Source organism: Citrus sinensis, chromosome 3, assembly GCF_022201045.2.
Source record: "Citrus sinensis cultivar Valencia sweet orange chromosome 3, DVS_A1.0, whole genome shotgun sequence".
NCBI classification, from domain to species: Eukaryota; Viridiplantae; Streptophyta; class Magnoliopsida; order Sapindales; family Rutaceae; genus Citrus; species Citrus sinensis.
Genome location: NC_068558.1, coordinates 25,379,956 through 25,400,964, shown reverse-complemented (window position 1 = coordinate 25,400,964; position 21,009 = coordinate 25,379,956). Strand labels below are relative to the sequence as shown.

General features: G+C 32.9%; 1 protein-coding gene, 1 non-coding gene and 1 pseudogene across 2 annotated transcripts; 2 read left to right on the top strand and 1 right to left on the bottom strand.

Moving 5' to 3' along the window:
• LOC127901326 (isoeugenol synthase 1-like) lies at nucleotides 1–2,532 on the top strand. Its single transcript, XM_052438412.1, has 5 exons — nucleotides 1–303; nucleotides 500–634; nucleotides 994–1,222; nucleotides 1,336–1,539; nucleotides 2,201–2,532. Exons 1-5 carry the CDS (start codon nucleotides 109–111, stop codon nucleotides 2,398–2,400), a joined length of 963 nt encoding a protein of 320 aa, XP_052294372.1. The 5' UTR covers nucleotides 1–108; the 3' UTR covers nucleotides 2,401–2,532.
• Nucleotides 2,533–4,660: 2,128 nt separating this feature from the next.
• LOC102613748 (eugenol synthase 1-like) lies at nucleotides 4,661–8,874 on the top strand (annotated as a pseudogene).
• Nucleotides 8,875–19,943: 11,069 nt separating this feature from the next.
• Nucleotides 19,944–20,047, bottom strand: LOC127901630 (small nucleolar RNA R71). The gene has a single exon (XR_008053874.1). It is a non-coding gene; the product is annotated as a small nucleolar RNA R71 (small nucleolar RNA).
• Between the last annotated feature and the right edge of the window lie 962 nt (nucleotides 20,048–21,009).

Genomic DNA, 21,009 nt, shown 5'->3' with positions numbered 1-21,009 from the left:
TGTGTATAAGATTTTCAACACTAAAAATGTGAGTTCCTGATATCATATATAAATATGTAAAAAGGGAAGGGAAGGTATATGAAAGATAAATTGAAGTGAAAGGAGGAAATGGAAGGTGAGAACACAAAACCAAAGATACTTATCTTTGGGGGTACTGGATACCTCGGTAAGTATATGGTGAAAGCAAGTGTTTCTTCTGGTCACAAAACTTTTGTTTATGCTCGACCTGTTACAAAAAATTCAAGACCCTCCAAGCTGGAAATCCACAAGGAATTTCAGGGTATTGGCGTCACCATTATTGAGGTTACTTCATTACTCAATTATCTCGATCTCCTTTGGTTTTGTTTCTTTTTTTTTTCCTCTTTTTTTCCCCCTTTAAATGCACGCACGAAATTCGAACCTCAAACCTCTTATACTTCTTTTTATGAGATTAATTTTGTGTTGATCTAATTGGAGCCCTTCGATATTATTTGTAATAATACTGTTGAAATTAAAACAGGGAGAGTTGGACGAGCACGAGAAAATTGTATCTATACTTAAGGAAGTAGATGTGGTGATATCTACTGTAGCTTATCCTCAGTTTCTTGATCAACTGAAAATTGTTCATGCCATCAAAGTTGCTGGTAACATCAAGGTATTTGATTGAGCTCTTTCTTTTTTTTAAAAAAAAACAAATCATGTTGTTGTTTTTTTTTTTTTTTGGGGAGAAATTGAAATATAGTTTGTTTGCTAATTGGAAAATATTAGAAACTTTTAAGTGTAGATGTCCACATTTTGTAAATGTAGATTTAAACTAGGCAATAGTAGTTAGTCATAAAAGATGTAAAAATATATACGAGAGCTACTTAATTAGTAAAATACCTAAAATCACAAACTTTAATTTCGTATTTGTGTCTTGGTAACCTTTTAGTGTCTTTTTACAATTCAGTGATGAATTGCTTCAAATTTGTTTATATAGAACAGATCTTAAACACACTATGTTTTGGTTGCTAGAGGTTTCTTCCATCTGAGTTTGGATGTGAAGAGGACAGGGTGAGGCCTCTGCCCCCTTTTGAAGCTTACTTGGAGAAAAAACGAATAGTAAGAAGGGCAATAGAAGCAGTTGAAATTCCCTACACCTTTGTCTCAGCAAACTGTTATGGTGCTTACTTTGTGAATGTCTTGCTTCGTCCCTTTGAGCCACATGATGATGTTGTTGTTTATGGAAATGGTGAAGCAAAAGGCACGTATACTTTCCCAATGCACAAGTACTCCACACATTGAAAAACAATTTACACTTAAAGTTCATTTGTTGAATATCTTTATGATGTTATATCATCTATTTATCTATTTCAGCTGTCTTTAATTACGAGGAAGATATAGCTAAATGTACAATCAAAGTGATAAATGATCCAAGGACATGCAATCGAATTGTGATTTATCGACCGCAAACAAACATTATATCACAGCTTGAATTGATCTCCCTTTGGGAACAAAAGACTGGACGGAGTTTCAAAAGAGTTCACATTTCTGAGGAAGAACTAGTAAAGCTATCTCAGAGTAAGAATTTTGATTTTTTATTTAATTGTTTTTATAAAATTATTTAGTTTTATAAAAAGTCATAAAAGGATAAAATCACTACAAGCAGGAGCGGAACCAGAATGATGTTCTATTCCATTGGGCCAAAGTGTAAATCTAGTGGGGTCAATACGTGAATTTTTTTTGTTAAATTTCAAAGCAGACCCTCATCGTTTATAAATTTTTTACCATAACCATATATGTTTCTTGTGTTAGATATTTATCACTAATTTGAATGTTAATTGTTTGAAGTTAGTATTTAACTAAGGGTATCATACCCCACAGTCTATTATTAGATAATTAAAAAATTAAGAAAATGAGATAAAAACTATTAAATGTGCCAGTTTGCATATGATGTCACAATAGAATAATTTTTCTTATTAAATGAAGTTAATTCATAAAGTGTTTCTCAAACCTAAAAGTATTTATTTAATGTTAGGGTGATTTAACAGCTTTAATTTTAGAATTTTTTTAAATTAATAAAATTAGTTACCACATTGTAAGAAAAATTACTATCTTCGCCTCTGCCTAATTCCACCCTTGACTATAAGATTTCAGAGGCCTCAATCTTTCTGACATCTCATTTATTTTCAAACTTAATTAATACTGTTCATTACAACCTATCCATTTTCAATTGTTGCAGCCTTATCACCTCCAGAAGACATACCAATATCCATTATACACAGCGCACTTGCGAAGGGTGACTTGATGAACTTTGAACTTGGAGAGGATGACATTGAAGCTTCAATGCTGTACCCTGATTTTAAATTCGCCACAATCGATCAACTTCTTGACATTTTTCTCATTGACCCCCCAAAGCCTGCACGTACGGCTTTTGAATAAGCAGCTTAATTTATGTAATTTTCGACTTTAATTAATTATGTTTCCAAAACTAGTCCTATCCTTGTTTTGTGTCAATAAATCAAAAGAAAGAATAACAGAACATGCATGGAACTCCATGCATATTTTTAAGCATTTATATATTTTTACTCTATAGAAAAATGCCGTGATGTTAAAATAATAATAATAATAAGTAGAAAACATAACTAATCACGATATAGTTTATACTGAAAATAATACATTATCAAAGAAATATTGAAAAAATAATTCATCCTTCAAAAGAAACTTATCATACTCTTCCATTTTGATCTTTCCCCCTTTAAATTCAATGATATAAAATAATTTTAGATTCGGTTCCCAAAAATTGAGGGAGCAGAAGGCAGGTGTTGGAGCAGGGGTAGATAGTGGGCTAAAATAATTAAAGTGGAAACTATTTTTGATCAATAATATTTGATCAAAGATAAAGGGAAGTGGAAAGGATTTTACTAGTGGAAGATTTTATTGTTCTTAACTTCATTGCTTGAATTGGAGACATGGCCATGTCTTTATAGGCCTTACAAACACTAGGTGACCACACATTTAGAATTTTTCGTTGTGGCTAATTTTTAACTACAACTTTTGCCTAGATATTTCTATCTGTTTAAAAGAAATTTATTAGATGCTTAGATATTTCTAGCATTCATAAATTTGTTTTGAAGATATTTTATAAATGCTCAGATATTTTGCTGCTCTAAATTTGTCATATTGTGTAAAAAATAATTGTCAACTGAGAATGTGTTTGGTTTGTCTGGTTGTTATGATTCTTGAAAGATCAGGACACATTCAGAGCAGCGAAAATGCCCATTCATGAACGAATGTTTAGAGGCAAACCTTGTTGCGGAAGCTTGTGGTTGAGCAATTACCAATATTATGGCGACTGCAATTTCTGGAGAAATATAAATTTGGTGAATAAAAAAATACAAAGAAAATATGACACAATAATTTACGTGGTTCGGCGTAATACCTACGTCTACGGGCAAAACCTAGAAGATAATTTTACTAATAAATGAGAATTTACAAAAGTGGAAAAAACTCTTAAAAACCCACAACCTCAATACACCCAATTGAATCCTCCTAGCACTCAAGTAGAAGATCTCTCAAAACTCTCAAATTACTTCACTTGCAATTGCAATTACGCACAAAAGTTGCTCGTGGCATTGAGCAGTAGACACCATTCATTTTGCATAGGAAACGTCGTCATTTTATTTATCAACCAAAAACTTGTTATCACATATTTGTCTCGAGGCTAAAGAGTGATTTTCAAATGGTATTATTTGGTTGGTTCCGAATTTGAATCTTAAAGATAAAAGAAATAAGGAGTTAAAAAGTTAATTTGAACTTTATCTACTACTCTATCATTTAAAGAAAAATAAAAAAATATATACTATCACAAATTTAAATTATCCATTTATAAGGAAAAACATAAGAATCATGGCTGATTTTGTCAATTTATGTGTAAACTATGTAATATACGTTAATCATAAACCAGTTTTATGATTGGGTTCCCTTAAAAAAAGTACACCAAGGAAATTCGGAAAAAAAATTCCTTTCATTTTCTTTTTTCACTCAAATTATTTTTTATATGTGAATTTTATGTTCTTAAAGTTTAGGGTATGTTTGATATGGGATTCAAACATAGCACTGAGAAGTTAAGATTAATTCAAAATTTTGAATCGTATTCTTCTTATTTTTAATATCCGAAAAATTGTTTCATATGAATATGTAAAACTGTTTTCAATAAATAAGAATTCATGAGTGGAAAAATTATGATTCCATTAAGATATAAGCGCAATCAATATGTGAAACAAGTAATATATCAAAGTAAAAAAAGATGGAGAACAAACTCTATCGAGGATGCAAGTACTACTTCAAAAACTTCTCTATCGAGAGGAAAAAAAATCGTACCAGTCAAAGACGATGGGATAGAATTACTATGTAAAAAATTACAAATTTATCACACTAAAAGATGTTATCAATTTATCTCACTCAGAAATAAGGAGATTCAGAAATAAGGAGACAATTTTCGGATTTTTGAACGGCTGAAATAGCTCCATTGATTTTAACATTTAGAACGTACAACATTATTGCAGGGAAACACCATCAATTGAGTCCCCGTCGAGTCTCACATTTTCAACACTAAAAATGTGAGTTCCTGATATCATATATAAATATGTAAAATGGGAAGGGAAGATATATGAAAGATAAATTGAAGTGAAAGGAAGAAATGGAAGGTGAGAACACAAAACCAAAGATACTTATCTTTGGGGGTACTGGATACCTCGGTAAGTATATGGCGAAAGCAAGTGTTTCTTCTGGTCACAATACTTTTGTTTATGCTCGACCAGTTACAAAAAATTCAAGAACCTCCAAGCTTGAAATCCACAAGGAATTTCAGGGTTGGTGTCACCATTATTGAGGTTACTTCATTACTCAATTATCTCGATCTCCTTTGCTTTTATTTTTTTCCTTTAAATGTCCGAGTGAAATTCGAACCTCAGTTTTTTTTTTAATTTTTTTATAAAATTAATTTTGTGTTGATCTAATTGGAACCCTTCGATATTATTTATAAGCTTAAGTGTTAATAATAATACTGTTGAAATTATAACAGGGAGAGCTAGACGAGCACGAGAAAATTATATCTATACTTAAGGAAGTAGGTGTGGTGATATCTACTGTAGCTTATCCCCAACTTCTTGATCAACTGAAAATTGTTGATGCAATCAAAGTTGCTGGTAACATCAAGGTATTTGTTTGAACTTTGAACTCTATACCTTTTGAAAAAGCTTTTGTTGTGTTTTTCCGAAGCATTAGAAAATTTTCATACGTAAATATTGACACTTTATAAATGCAGATTTGAAGCTAAGGAATGATAATTAGCTGCAAAAAACCGAAAACGCGAAGGCTAGTTAGTGTCAATTAGCATAAAATACTTAAAATCACAAACTCTAATTTAGTGGTGAATGGTCTAGAAATTTTCAGGCATACTCCTTTTGGTAAAGAGACCATTTTATCGGACAAATTTCCCGGGTCTAATTATTTCTAAAAATAAAAGGTCTCCATGACCTTTTACTAAAGCATGAAGGTGTTAATGTCCTTTTTCCAAAATTTAGATATAATATTAATAATAAAATGTGTCTCGTTATTAATAATTTTAATATAAAAATTTATAAATATATATTAGGGTAAATACTCGTTTAATCCTTATATTTTAACCTAAGCACCCGTTTAGCTTCTATTTGTTTTTTAAAAAATACCTCAAAACATCATTATAGTTAAAAATGTTACATTACACAATTATTTATAAAAAATTAATTTACCCAATTAATTTGAATCGTAAAATAATAATATAAAAGTTTGTGTAAATGTTTTTGTTACTTTTATGTTTAATTTGATAATTTATTATTTTTTTCTTCTCATTAACATCTCAAAGAATATTGTTCCTACGGTATTATTGTAAAAAGAAAGAAAAGTAAGTGTACTAGTTTATTTAATAGCGGGATTGTCTTGAGATTTTTTTTAAAATATAAAAACTAAATGAACACTTGACTCAAAATATAAAATTAAACAAGTATTTACTCTCTGTTTATTATCTTATTATATTTATTAAAAAAATAAAGTCAATATTTGGGGTTACTATAGTCAAAGATATTATGAAATATTCAGTCAAAGGAAATTCCGTGGACATTTTTCGAAATTAAGAGAATCCATGAGTATATTTGGCCAATTCTTAGGAGTTCTGGGTGTCATATTTTATGAGATTCAAACTTGGACTTGGGTCTTAATATTAAAATTACAGTTCAATGCTGCATTTTATAAAATTTATATTGCACATGATCTTAAAACACACTAAGTTTTGGCCGCTAGAGGTTTCTTCCATCTGAGTTTGGATGTGAAGAGGACAGGGTAATGCCTCTGCCTCCTTTTGAAGCTTACTTGGAGAAAAAACGAATAGTAAGAAGGGCAATAGAAGCAGCTGAAATTCCCTACACCTTTGTCTCAGCAAACTGCTATGGTGCTTACTTTGTGAATGTCTTGCTTTGTCCATCTGAGCCACATGATGATGTTGTTGTTTATGGAAATGGTGAAGCAAAAGGCACGTATACTTTCCCAATGCACAAGTACTCCACACATTGAAAAACAATTTACACTTAAAGTTCATTTGTTGAATATCTTTATGATGTTATATCATCTATTTATCTATTTCAGTTGTCTTCAATTACGAGGAAGATATAGCTAATTGTACAATCAAAGTGATAAATGATCCAAGAACATGCAATCGAATTGTGATTTATCGTCCGCAAACAAATATTATATCACAACTTGAATTGATCTCGGTTTGGGAAGAAAAGACAGGTCGAAGTTTCAAAAGGGTTCATGTTTCTGAGGAAGAACTAGTAAACCTATCTCAGAGTAAGAATTTCTTTTTTTTTTAGCTTTTTTGATAAAAAGATTTAATTCTATACGAAGTTACAAAAAGATAAAATCACTGCAAGCAAGAGCGGAACCATATGGGCTAAAGTGTAAATCTAGTGGGGTCAATAGCTAAATTTTTCAATTAAATTTCAAAGCAGACCCTTATCTTTTATAAATTTTTTCCACATTGATTGGCCAGGCCTGAAGGCCATGACCTACATATCTTTCTCAGTCTCAAATAAAATTATGATGGTAAGATACTTATCACTCATTTGACTTTTAACTGTTTGAAAGTTGGTGTTTAATTAAGGGTATCAAAACCCACACTCAAAATACAGTCGGATAATTAAAAATTTAAGAAAAATCAATAAAATAGAAACCATTTAATGTTAAATGAACTATTTACAAAGTGTTTCTCAATCTTAGAAGTATTAATTTATGTTGTGTTTACTTTCTGGAGTGGGAGTGAGGAGTGTGGATTCCTCCCACTCCAGTGTTTACTTCAACAAATTGGCTTCGGATTGGGAATCCCACTCCGTGAGCCCCACCCATTTTTGGAGTGGGGAGTGGGAGTGGGACTCCCATGGGGAGAGGTGGGAGTGGGAATCCACTCCCACGTCTCCATTTTCTATCCTTTTTAATTTAATTTAATTTAACTTAATTTAATATTTTATATTTAATAAAATAAAATAAATACTATAATATTTATTTGATTAATATTATTATATTTATTTTTAAAATAATAGTACTATATTTATTTAATAATAAATAATAATAAATAGTTTATTATAAGAAAATATTAATTTTGTACTAAATAATATTATATTATTATTTTATATAATAATAAACTTAATATAATTATATAAAATAAAATAAAATAATGTTTCATTTTATATTTACCCTTCTTTTTTACCCTCTTTTTATTAAATTTACTATAATTATATTTAATAAATATTTAAATAATATTATATTTATTTAAATAATATTATTATATTTAACTAAATAATAATTTGGTTTGATTCTAAGTCTAAATTACTTAAAAATAATAATATCATATTAATAGAGAATTAATAATATTACTATATACCATCTTTATTTGAAAATATAATATTATTATATTTATTTAAAAATATTAGTATTATATTTTTTTAATATTAATAATTAATACTAATAAATAGTTTATTCTAAGAAAATATTAATTTCATACTATGTTAATAGTAAAAATATTTCATTTATATTGCCCTTATCAATAATTTTTAATTTATATAATTAAAATTAAAATTAATAAAAAATTGTGATGTTCATAATTAAGAATATTAATAATTTATTATAAATTTACAAACATAATAAAATAAATGTTTATTCATTAAATATATTTTTTATTAACTTTGTAATTAAAAATTATAATTATTTAAATAAGAAAAAAATTGTAATTTGAAACTATTTACTCCCAATCCAAGACAAAGTAAACACATAAATTGAATTCTGATCTCCATTTCATGCTTCCATTTCAATGTAAGTAAACAACCTACTCCCACTCCCACTCACACTCAACACTCCCAATCTTAGGATTCCCACTCCAATCCAAAAAGTAAACGCTACCTTAATGTTAGGGTGATTTAATGGCTTTAATTTTAGAATTTTTTTTTTAAATTGAAAGAAATTGAGTTTAGCCCATTCTAAGAAAAATTCCTATTTTCACCTCTACCTAGTTCTACCCCTGACTAGAAGATTTTATAGCCCCCATCTCTTTGACATCTCATTCATTTTACACTTAAATTAATATTAATGTTCACCACAACCTTTCCATCTTCAATTGTGGCAGCTTTACCACCTCCAGAAGACATACCAATATCCATTATACACAGCATACTTGTAAAGGGTGACTTGATGAACTTTGAACTCGGAGAGGATGGCATTGAAGCTTCAAAGCTGTACCCTGATTTTAAATTCACCACAATTGATCAACTTCTTGACATTTTTCTCATTAATCCCCTAAAGCCTGCACGCACGGCTTTTGAATAAACAGCTTAATTTATGTAATCTTCGACCTTAATTTATGTTTCTGAAACTAGTTCTATCCTTGTTTTTTGTCAATAAATCAACTCCATGCATGTTTTGAAGCTTTATATATTGTTACCATATAGAAAAATGTTGTGGTAGCCAAAAATATAAAATAAAATAAGCAGACAACATAAGCGATCATGATATTGTTTATAATGAAATGATACATCATCTAGGGGTGGGCAAAAAAACCAAGGCCTAGGAAAAATTGAATTGAACCGGTGGATCAGTTCGGGTTCGGATCAGTTTTAATTCTTATAAATATTCGAATATCCAATTTATAAGAAAAAACCGAAATACCGGTGTGGATTTTGTTTTACTTAACTGAACCGAATAACCGAACTAAAGAACTGGAATGTTTTTGTAATTTTACCAAAACATGAAATGTGTTTTATGTTAATTCGCTATGCAAAATGATTACAATAAACCTACTCACACATGATTGTTATTTTTATTTTGTGTTGTACCTATTACTATTTTTATTTTTCTTTACAACTTTAAATTTATTTAGATGGAGCATTGGAGTCTAGATTTGTATTCTTAAATCTTAATATTTCATATTTCATTAGCATTAGTTAGTAAGACAGTTGTGATAAATTTGTTTTGAATACTTTTTGTTTATTGTTAGCATTTATAATGAAACTATAATGAATTGATTACTAAGAAAAATTATTTTATTAATGAGGCCCAACAAACTAAAAATTTGGAATTCAAAATAGGCTCAATAGGCACAAAACTGAAAAAACTGAAACGAACCAAACCATGGATAAGATCATGTTCGGTTTTTTATTGTATTCAGTTCTTATTATAAAATAAACAAATTTAATCTGTTGTACTCAATCTTGATCTGAACTAAACCGAATCGAACCGTGCACACCCCTAAATTGTCTCATTATCAAAGAAATATTGTGGTAGCCATGTTGACTATGCAGCCGTTGAAAGCTCCTGGGGTTGTTGGGCTACATGCCGTCTTCTATCAATCTCAGTGGCATGCGGTGGAGGAGTCAGCGTGCAACCTGGTGAAGAATGTTTTTACTGGGAACAGTGTCCTGAGCGAAGTCAATAAGACGTTGATTGTTCTTATTCCTAAGACTAAGCATCCCAATAGCCTCAAGTTGTATCGCCCTATTAGCCTCTGTATAGTGTTCTACAAAACTATTACTAAGATTGTGGCTAACAGGATTAAAGTCATCCTCCCTGACTTGATCGGCCCCACTCAGGCAAGTTTCGTCGCTAGACGTCATATCACAGAAAATATAGTTGTCGCCCAGGATATCATTCATAACATAAGGATGAAGAAAGGTAAAAGGGGGCAAATGCTTATAAAGGTTGACCTTGAGAAGGCTTATGGCAGATTAAGTTGGGAGTTCATTCATGAGACGTTATGTGAGGCTGGTATTTTGCCTGATCTTATTCGTACTACTATGGATTGTAACCCTTCAGCGACGATGCAAATCTTATGGAATAGTGAATTGTTGGAGAAAAATCAGTTAAAAAAAACTTTCAAGACCGATCTCATCCAATATATAGGAATACGTAATCTAGAAAATCATACCTTAACAATCTGAGAAGATGAACAATTGAAATTAATCCAGGCTTCCCAGATCACGATCTGTCACCACTATGTTGATTAGATCACGATTCGTCACCAATTAATCTTCCGAGTTATGACTCAGGTTTGATCTACACTTGACGTGTGGGCGCCTTTATCACTACTAAAAGCAACTAGTAAGAGAAAATATTCCTCTCAAAATTAGAGAGAAAAAATCTTTTTCTCTTGATCTGTATATTGTGGCTATTTCTGCTTTTGGGAGAAAATAAGTCATTTTATATCTTTATTTGGTGGAAACCCTAGGCTCCATATATTTATATTTTTTAATTCTATTAAATCAAATTTGATTTAAATTAAAAATAATAAAATAAAAAGTAACATTACTTCTTCTTGTTATAGGGGTCCACTTTGTAAAATAACACAAGACCCCTTAGACACAAGCACATTATATGAAGCCTCCCACTAAATAATATATTTAGGCTTTTAACCCAAATAACTAGTTATCTTGCTTATTAATCCAGTAGCGGCGCAGTCAATTAAATGAGCTAATCCGAGGATCATTTGGGTACATACAATAGTGACTACAATAATTAGGCCTGTAATTAAACTAGCCCAATTATTTAATTCCAAATCTACTCCACTAAAAGATTGAAGTTGACCTCCATAATTGTATACTATCCAGGATAGTGTTCTCGAATAATAATTCGACCCATGCCACATTGATTTCTTTACTGAATAATCCTGCATACCACATCGTTAATTAAATTGATATCTCAACTGCCCAATCAATTTAATTACATCTTGTTCCTTGATAAATACTGGTTTTCTCTAATGATCATTTTCAACATACTAAATATGTTGACACACTCTGGCCAGAGAATGCTATGATCAAGTATCGAAAACTCATCAAGAGATGTGTTGTACAAATTCTATATTGTTAATTTATAACTCCAATACTCATAATTGCTGCCACCAAAATACCAGGTAATCTTGACTGCAAGTGTGTGTCGTGCCCATTGGTAACTCAAATGAAATAACAATTACAATCATGAAATTATAACTAACTCAAGATTAAGATTACAATAAAATTAATGCCTATGAGATTTAATAAGTCTGACAGTCATTTCAAGGTTAATTAAATCTCATATGTGATCCAGCTCAATGTAGTCAAACTACATCAGTAAATTCATACATAATTAAGATAAATCATTCAATGAATTTACTACAGTCTAAACATAAATAGAGCGCCCAACTCTATTTATCAACTGCGAACTTAATTTATTTAATCATAAAATAACTTATATTTATGTCTTCTGTGAATCCATATGATGATCACATAAATACATATAATATGATTAAACAGACCTTATTTAATATATTTATGCAATTGAAAATATCTCAAATATTTTATTAATCAAAAAATAAATTATTATGCTTTTAAAAGAGCACATAATCCCAACAATCTCCCACTAACTCTTTAAAGCATATCTGGCATATTGCACATACTCTAGGGGCTCTAAGTGCAGGTTATAAAGGTTTCCCACTAATGACCATTGTAATAAGATATGTCATATAACATCTAATGCCATTTGGGGTATTGTCATATAGCCTTTCTACATTATTCCTTTATAATATGATACTTCCTCTCAATATGTTTTTGTTTCTTGTGGTTCCTTTGTTCCTATCACACCACCATAATCACAAAATAGTTTAAAGGGTGCAGTTACAACAAGTATCACCTTAAGATTTGTAGGAACTTGCGGAGCCATACAGCTTCTTTTACGGCTTTAAATGTAGCCACATATTCAGCTTTAATTGTGGAGTCTGTGATACAAGGTTATTTCACACACCTTCAACTAAAAGCTCCACTTCTTAATGTAAACACGTAGCCAGAAGTTGATTTTCTGGAATCCTTATCTGACATAAAGTCAAAATCAGTATAACCCACTTGAATGAGCTCATCACCAGAATACACAAGCATATAATTCTCAGTTCTTTTCAGATACTTCATTATATACTTGATTGCAGTCCAGTGTTCAGATCCAAGATTAGATTGATATCCGCTAACCATCCCTACCGCAAAATAGATGTCTGGCCTAGTGCGAAGTGTGGCATACATGAGACTTCTCACAACTTCTGCATAGGGAACTCGTCTCATTCTATTTCTTCAAATGTTTTGGGTGATTGATCCTTAGATAATACAATTCCATGTCTGAATGGTAATAAACGAGTCTTGAAATTTTTCATGCTAAATCTAGCTAATATCTTGTCGATATAGACCGCTTGAGACAAGGCTAAAGTTCTATTCTTCCTGTCTCGTAGTAATTTGATACCAAGAATATAAGGTAAAAACTCGTTTAGACCCTATATTTTGAAGTTAGTGTCCGTTTAGTCCTTATATTTTTAAAAATACTTCAAACCATCCCTACCATAAAATTATTGACACTCTTGCCATTATCTTTTGTTCCTTTTACTTATTTTTACAATATTACCCTATTATAATAATTTTTTTTAGAAATTATTAAAAAGAAAAAAAATAAATTACCAGTTTAACACCAAAAAATAAAATAAAAATAAAAAATATATATTAATTTTTGTGGAACACTCTCTTGAGTTAAAATATTAATTTTTCTAAAACAATTGATAATGTAATTTTTTATAATATTATTTTTTTAGACATACGTGAGCTTCCACAAAAATTAATATATACTTTTTTTGTTGTTATTTTATTTTTGAGTTTAATTTGATAATCTAATTTTTTATTAATATCCAAAAAAGAAACATTATTGTAAGAGTGTTATATTGTAAAAGCAAGTTAAAAAGAATAAAAAATAATGGCATGAGTGTTAATATTTAGCAGTAGGGACGTTTTGAGGTGTTTTTAAAAATATTAGGACTAAATGGGCACTAACCTCATAATATAGGGACTAAAAAAGCTTTTACCCCAAGAATATAACTTGCCTCTCTCAAGTCTTTCATATCAAATTGTCTTGTTAACCAACTCTTTATTGTAGTCAATACTCCTATATCATTTTCAATTAGGAGAATATCGTCTACATAAAGAACTAGGAAGGCTACAAATTTTCCCTAAATTTTCTTATACACACATGATTCATCAATGTTCTGAATGAATCCAAACGATTTAATCGCTTGATCAAATCTGATGTTCCATGACCGGGATGCTTGCTTCAATCCATAAATAGATCTCTGCAACTTACATTCCATGTGTTCTTGGTTGATGCAGCGGAAGTTTAATGTTCAAAATATTCTGTTGATTCTAAAGAATACCAGAATAAAAGAACAACTAAATTCACGTTGATTCAAAAGAATACCGCGAACTTAGGGGCTAAGACTCGTTGATTCCACAATATACCGAGAATTAACTGTTCAAATACTCACAAAAAGATTTGAAAATTGAAATATTATTAAACTCAAAATTCTACCTTCAAAGGCTACAAGAGGGAGCTATTTATAGTAGTAATAATTATCCTAATTCATGAAGTAAAAACAAAATCCTAAATTGAAAGGGAAACAAAATTCTAAATTAGAAAGGAATTTAAAAGTCTTAAACTGTAGTTAATAAGGAAACTAATCTTAGTATAATATGGATTCCTACTCTTCATCATTCCCCCCAGGGTGGAGAGAATTCGCCCTCGAATTCGGATTGTCAGCAACAACATCTCCATCATGATCACCTCTGTAAGGAATAAGATGCTTAACATTAAATACATCTGCGGTGCGGATATGACTAGGAAGCTTTAATCTATAGGCATTAGGATTTATCTTCTCTATAATCTCCAAAGGGCCGATTTTCCTGGCAGAAAGCTTGTTGTATTCACCAACTAAAAATCTATCTTTAGTTAGGACAGCCCAAACAAAATCTCCCACTTGAAATTTCAAAGCTCGACGTTTTTTGTCTGCCATAATTTTATAACCTTCGGTCGTCTGCTTCAAAGACTCTTGCGTAGTTTCATGAATCTTCTGAAGCTGCTCAATAAAGTCTTCTACTTTACCGCTTTTGCGAACTAAATCTGGAACTAGAGCCAAGTCGATGGGAGCTCGTGGATTATATCCGTAATTCACTTGAAAAGGGCTTAAACCAGTACTACGCTTAACTGCACGGTTATAAGTAAACTCGACTTGATATAACTTCTTATCCCACATCTTCAAGTTATCGCCAACTAGACTACGTAGATAATTTCCTAAAGAACGGTTGACAACTTTAGTTTGACCATCTGTTTGTGGGTGATAAGCACTACTAAAATTCAGGTGAGTGTTAGTCAACTTCCATAATGTCTTCCAAAAATGGCTAAGAAATCGTGTATCCCGGTCAAATACTATAGAACTTGGTAAACCATGCAATCTATAGACTTCCTTGAAGAATAGGCGAGCAATAGTCAAAGCGTTTGTAGTCTTCTTGCAAGCAATGAAGTGAGCCATTTTCGAGAATCGATCAACAACAACAAATATTAAATCCATACCCCTCTGAGTGCGGGGTAATCCCAAAACAAAATCCATGCTAATGTCAGCCCAAAGTTGTGTTGGAATCGGCAGCGGCATATATAACCCAGCATTAGTTGCTGCGCCCTTGGAAACTTGACAAATGCGACAAGTCTCGACATAGTGATAGACTTCACGCCTCATAGTAGGCCAAAAATAAGTGTTGGCGATTAAAGCCAGAGTTTTGTCACGACCCATGTGCCCTTCGTTATGTAACTCTGAAATGATTTTCAATCTCAAACTTGAGTCAGGAACACACAACTGATTACTCTTGAAAAGGAATTCGTCATGTAAATGATAATCTGAGCGAAACCCTGCAACAACGTCTTCTAATATAGGAGCAAAGTAAGAATCGGAAGCATATAACTCTCGAAATGTGTCAAATCTGAGAACTTGATTATGTATCTGTGTCAATAAAGAAGTTTGTCGACTAAGTGCATCTGCTGCCTGGTTGGATTCACCAGAGGTATGCTTCACCACAAAAGTAAATTGTTGAAGGAATGCTGTCCACGTGGCATGTCTGTGAGAGAGCTTGTCTTGACTATTAAGGTACTTTAACGCGGCATGGTCAGTGTATAAAACAAAGTCTTTATGAATTAGATAATGTCACCAATGTTTTAACGCTTGGATTACTGCATAAAATTCCACGTCATAAGTGTTGTAGTGTGTCTTTGCTCCATTCAACTTCTCACTTAAATAAGCTATAGGCTTACCCTGTTGGCTAAGAATAGCTCCAATACCGACCTTAGAAGCATCATAATGTACCTCAAAAGTGAGCGAAAAATCTGGTAGGGCAAGTACTGGGGCAGTAATCAACTTTTCTTTGATAATCTTGAATGCCTTAGTAGCTGCCTCTGTCCAAGAGAAATGTCCTCCTTTCATGCAATCCGTGATTGGTGCCATAATAGTACTGAAATGAGGAATGAATCGCCTGTAAAAAGAGGTCAATCCATGGAAACTTCTAGTGGCGGATAAAGTAGTTGGCTGAGGCCAATCTCGAATAGCATCCACTTTTGATTGGTCAACAGATATACCATCCTTCGACACCACATATCCCAAAAATAATAATTTCTCTATCAAGAAAATACACTTTTTTACTGCTGTGTATAAACTTGCTGCTCTTAAGGCTGAAAGCTGTTTTCCATTCATCTCCAGGCCCTATTCGAATTTGATGGTAGCCACTTTTCAAATAAAGTTTGGTAAAAATTATTGCTCCACTGAGTTGATCTAACAAGTCATCTAATTGAGGGATTGGAAAACGATATCGAACTGTAATTTTATTGATAGCTCGAATGTCCACGCGCATCCTCCAAGAATCATCTTTCTTTGAAGTCAATAAAGCAGGGACTGCACAGGGACTAAGACTTTCATGGATAAATTCCTTTTCTAGTAGCTCTTCCACTTGGCGCCTTAATTCTTTATGTTCTGTAGGACTCATACGATAATGAGGTCGATTTGGTAATGTAGAACCTGGTACCAAATTAATTTGGTGTTGTATATCCCGAAGAGGTGGTAAACCCTGTGGTGTCTCATTGGGGAACAAATCTTGAAATTCCGCCAGAATAGGTGTCACAGCTTCAGGAATCTTCGAATCACCGTTACTCTCTTTTCCCAATAAAATGTAGACTCTTTTTGTCTCTGCTACAACATCTATAAATTGCTTCTTGCCTAACAAATAATTACCCAAGTCTTGCTGGAGAGTAAACTCCTTTTTAGGTAGGAGAACGATCTTGGTGTTGTTAAACATAAAGCTGTAGGTGTTTTTCTTCCCATCATGTGCTACGTTTCGATCATATTGCCAAGGTCTACCCAGTAATAGATGACAAGCATCCATAGCCACAACATCACACCAAATTTTGTCTTTATAAATTGAACCAATGGATAAGGAAACTAAGCAATGTTTCGATACTGTCACTTGATTTCCCTTCTTCAGCCATGTGAGCTTGTATGGAGTTTGATGAGGTTCTGTCTTTAAATTTAGCTTTGTTATGACTTCTTTCGAAATGACATTCTCGCAACTGCCTGAGTCTATGACCATACGACATACTTTACCCCCAATTGTGCAAGTAGTCTGAAAGATATTTTGTCGTAGCCACTTGTCTTTGTCTTGACCTTTAGGAGTGAAGAATGCGTGGTTCACGATCAACATTGGTCTGCTATCACCATGTTCTTCAATAGATTGAGCGCTACCACTACTATCAAAAGTTCGCTCTACAGTGAACTCTTCAGTTTCTTCATCCTGATAGTCTTCGCTTTCCTCTGTGCCTACGAATAAGCCTTTACCATATTTTCCTCCCTTTTTACATTCTGTCATTCGGTGCCCATTCTCCCCGTAATTAAAACAGCGTAATCCCGAACCCGAGGATTGGGTTTTGCTGTTTTGACTGATTTCACTAGGTTTACTAGTTTTATTTAGAGGATTTGGAGGAATGAAATTACGAAATTGGGAAGTCGGGTTTGAATTATCATGAACAACACTTCGAACACCCCGAAAGCTTGAGTCAATAGTACGTCAACTAAATTGCTTCTCCAACTGCAAGGCTTGTTGGTGTGCCTCTGAAACAAAGTATGGGTCAAGTAAATTTAATTGGTCTTGAAATTAAGATCGCAGGCCTCCAATGTAGCGGGAAACCTGCTGTTCTTTTGTCTTTGTCAAGTCATTGCGTGCCACCAACCAATAGAATTCTGTAGTGTAACCATCCACTGATCGATTACCATGCCTTAAATTCTGTAGCTGTTGGTATAATAGTTTGGCGTAATTATGAGGCAAGAATGCTTTGTTGAGTGTTAGAAAATGCATATTTATAAAGGAGAAAATCGTCATTTTACATTTCAAGTCTCACTAACAACCCTTACTTTTATGTATTTAAGCTTCTTGTAATTTAATTATGTGTGTTTTATTTTAATTAAGTATTTTATGTATTTTAGGGGCATCATGGTCATTTCATAATAAACGAGAGATCAGACGGCAAAACAGACATCACTTTTGAACTCAGGACGGTCGAAAACTTTAGAAGGAGCATAAAAGAAAAAATGGCACTATTCACATGTACGGTACTATTCACGTGTACGGTACTGTCTATGTTACTGTTCATGACACTGTTCACATAGACGGATCGATGACGTGGCATTGACCGATGATGTGGCATTGATTGATGAGGTGTCACGATCCTGTTGGGCTAAAATTTTTATGTACTGTTGATGGTGACGTGGCAACATATCAGTGGACGAAAAATCTCGCGTACGGTACATGCATCACACAGGATTATTTTCAACCAAACCCTGTCACTGTTCAACCCGGGTCAAACCGTGTTACTGTTCATCCGCGTGGTCAAACCGCGTACTGTTGACTGATGATGTGGCGCACTCCTGAGCGTCCAAACTGTTTTTAATCCGATGACCATGATTTACTCAATGTATTTATAAAAAGGTGGCCTCTCCCCCCTAATTTGATATCTTTGAATTCATTTTTGGGATCCATTTTTTGTAATTCCTTCTCCATCTTGTATTTTCTACGTATTTTAATAAATTTTCATTTTGCCCCTAGTTCAATTATGAGTGGCTAATTTTCTTTCAAGCTTTGGTTAAAGGTGAAGTCTCAACATGTGTCATGGGCTTTATTTGGTAAATTTATTTTCTCTTCCCTTCTAGTTTTTGTGGATGTTTTGACTTCTCGTCGACAAATAATAATAAGCTTGTCTAGTACCGCCTTGGTTTCACCGGCCCCCTAGTACAAGGTTATTATTATTTGACACGATAAGCCCTTAGCACCATATTGATTAGAGTGTGGTTCATGAGGTGTGGATTCCCCTCTCATGATTTAATTGGTATTAATAAGGAATATTTAGCCCACGGTGCATGTTGATACGGATCCAGATACCCAAGTACGTCATCTCAATAGATTTCTCTTCAATTTATTCTCGCCATTTCAATTCCAATTTTAGAATTTATTCTCGTCATTTTAATTCCAATTTTAAGATAATCTAAGTCACTTTCACCACAAATCCAACCACTCTCATACAAAATTAATTCTACATATAATTAAAATCCACCTCCTCGTGAGATCGACACTCGTCTCCATTAATCTATTCTACAATAGATTCGTGCACTTGCGAGTTCAGTAAAATTTGCACAACAAGTTTTTGGCGTCGTTGCCGGGGAGGTAAGTAATTTTAATTCATAGAATTAATTTTTGTGAATAATTTCTTTTAAATTGTTTTCTTGTATATATATATTTTTTAAAAAAGTGAATCTGCATTTAGAGGTTAGTATTTCTTTCTTTCTCTATTCTTTACAATTCTGCAATTTAATTTTTAATTTTTTTTTTTTGTAATTTTTTTATCTTATTAATTTATTCTTAGTTAATTTATTTCACGTATTTGTTTTAGTGTGTTTTTATAGAAATATTGTAACAGCGCAATAAGGTTAGTATCGTAATTTCTCTTTTTTCTTTATTTTTATTCGTTTTGTTCCCATTTATTTTTGTATTCCTTGCATGCATGGTCGTAGGTCATTATTTCCTAATCTTGAACCTATAGACCTTGAATTAGAAAAAACACTTCGCACACATAGGCACGTTAAAAATAAATTTAGAATGGATTTACAAGCACCACAGGAGAGGCCATTTAAGGACTACTTCAGTCCCTTAGCTAATTTGAGCACATCATGTATAAGATACCCAAATGTAGCTGCTAGGAGCTTTGAACTAAAACGTAGTATGCTAAATTGTCTTCCCACATTTTATGGCCTAGAAAATGAGGATCCATATAATCATTTGAATGATTTTCATGCTATTTGTCAAACATTTAAATATGAGAATTTTTCAGATGATGATGTTAAACTCAGACTATTCTCATTTTCTTTAAAGGATAGAGCTCGTTCATGGTTAAATACTTTACCTGCTAATAACATTACATCATAGGAACAAATGGTAACGAAATTTTTGAATAAATATTTTCCAGTGCATAAAACCAATGCTATTCGCAGGGAAATTTCAGAGTTTACCCAGAGAGAAGACGAGCAATTTTTCGAAACATGGGAGCGATTCAATGGGCTACTCTTGAAGTGTCCACATCATGGGTACGAGAAATGACACCAATGCCAATACTTTTTGGAGGGATTACTACCAAATGTGCAAGAATGGCTAATGGCAACAAGTGGAGGAGGGCTATTGTCAAAAAGTACATCAGAGATTTGGGAATTCTTCCAGCGACAAGCGGATAATTCCCAACAACGGAGTCGGTCACTCAGGAATACTAGAAGAATTAAGGGAGTAAATGAGGTTCACATTGGCGAATCGAGTTCAGAAATTAAAGAAGTCAAGGAGATGGTTGAAAGTCTTGCTCGACAAATAACATCGTTATCGACTGCTAAATCAACAGAGCCACATAACCCTGACTCATATCCAGATCAAGCCAATGCCATAGGTGTAATGAGAAAACCATCAAATTACAACCCATACTCCAACACATAATCCTAGATGGAGATACCACCCTAATTTTTCATAGTCTCAATGATTCCAACATAATGGACCAGCAGCTCCAGCTCCACCAACGCAACCAATTTCTCAAACTCCTCAAGCCTCTCAACCCCCATTTAGACCATACAATCAGAACCCGAACTACACTCAGCCCAGACAATGGGAGGATTCATTCCAAAATCTTAAAAATCTTACTCACTCCACGATTGAGCAACAGAACCGCACCATTGATGGGCTACGAAATGAGTTGAGAGCAGGTTTCAACTCGCAAGCCCAATCAGTTTCAAGCCTGGAGAAGATGTTGGGACAACTTGCTTCTTCAGTTCAGACCTTGACAATGACCGTTGAGAAAGGTAAATTTTCAAGTCAACTAGTGCCTAATCCTAAAGGAGTACATGAAGCAAGTACCAGTTCACCACAGCAGCATGGAGAGGTCAAAGCAGTCATGACCTTGCGAAAAGGAAAAGAAGTCGACAACAAAATGGAGATGCCAGTGACAAAAGAAAATCAAATTGTACTTGTGAGTGTTGATGACTCATCACCGGAGGAGAGAGAAGAAACCAAA

What these genes read in the sequence shown, in the direction of transcription:
- LOC127901326 (XM_052438412.1), top strand. Translation starts at nt 109, where the DNA reads ATGGAAGGTGAGAACACAAAACCAAAGATACTTATCTTTGGGGGTACT. An exon ending in TTGGCGTCACCATTATTGAG is followed by an intron (nt 304 to 499) that starts GTTACTTCATTA and finishes AAATTAAAACAG; the next exon opens with GGAGAGTTGGACGAGCACGA. An exon ending in TGGAAATGGTGAAGCAAAAG is followed by an intron (nt 1,223 to 1,335) that starts GCACGTATACTT and finishes TATCTATTTCAG; the next exon opens with CTGTCTTTAATTACGAGGAA.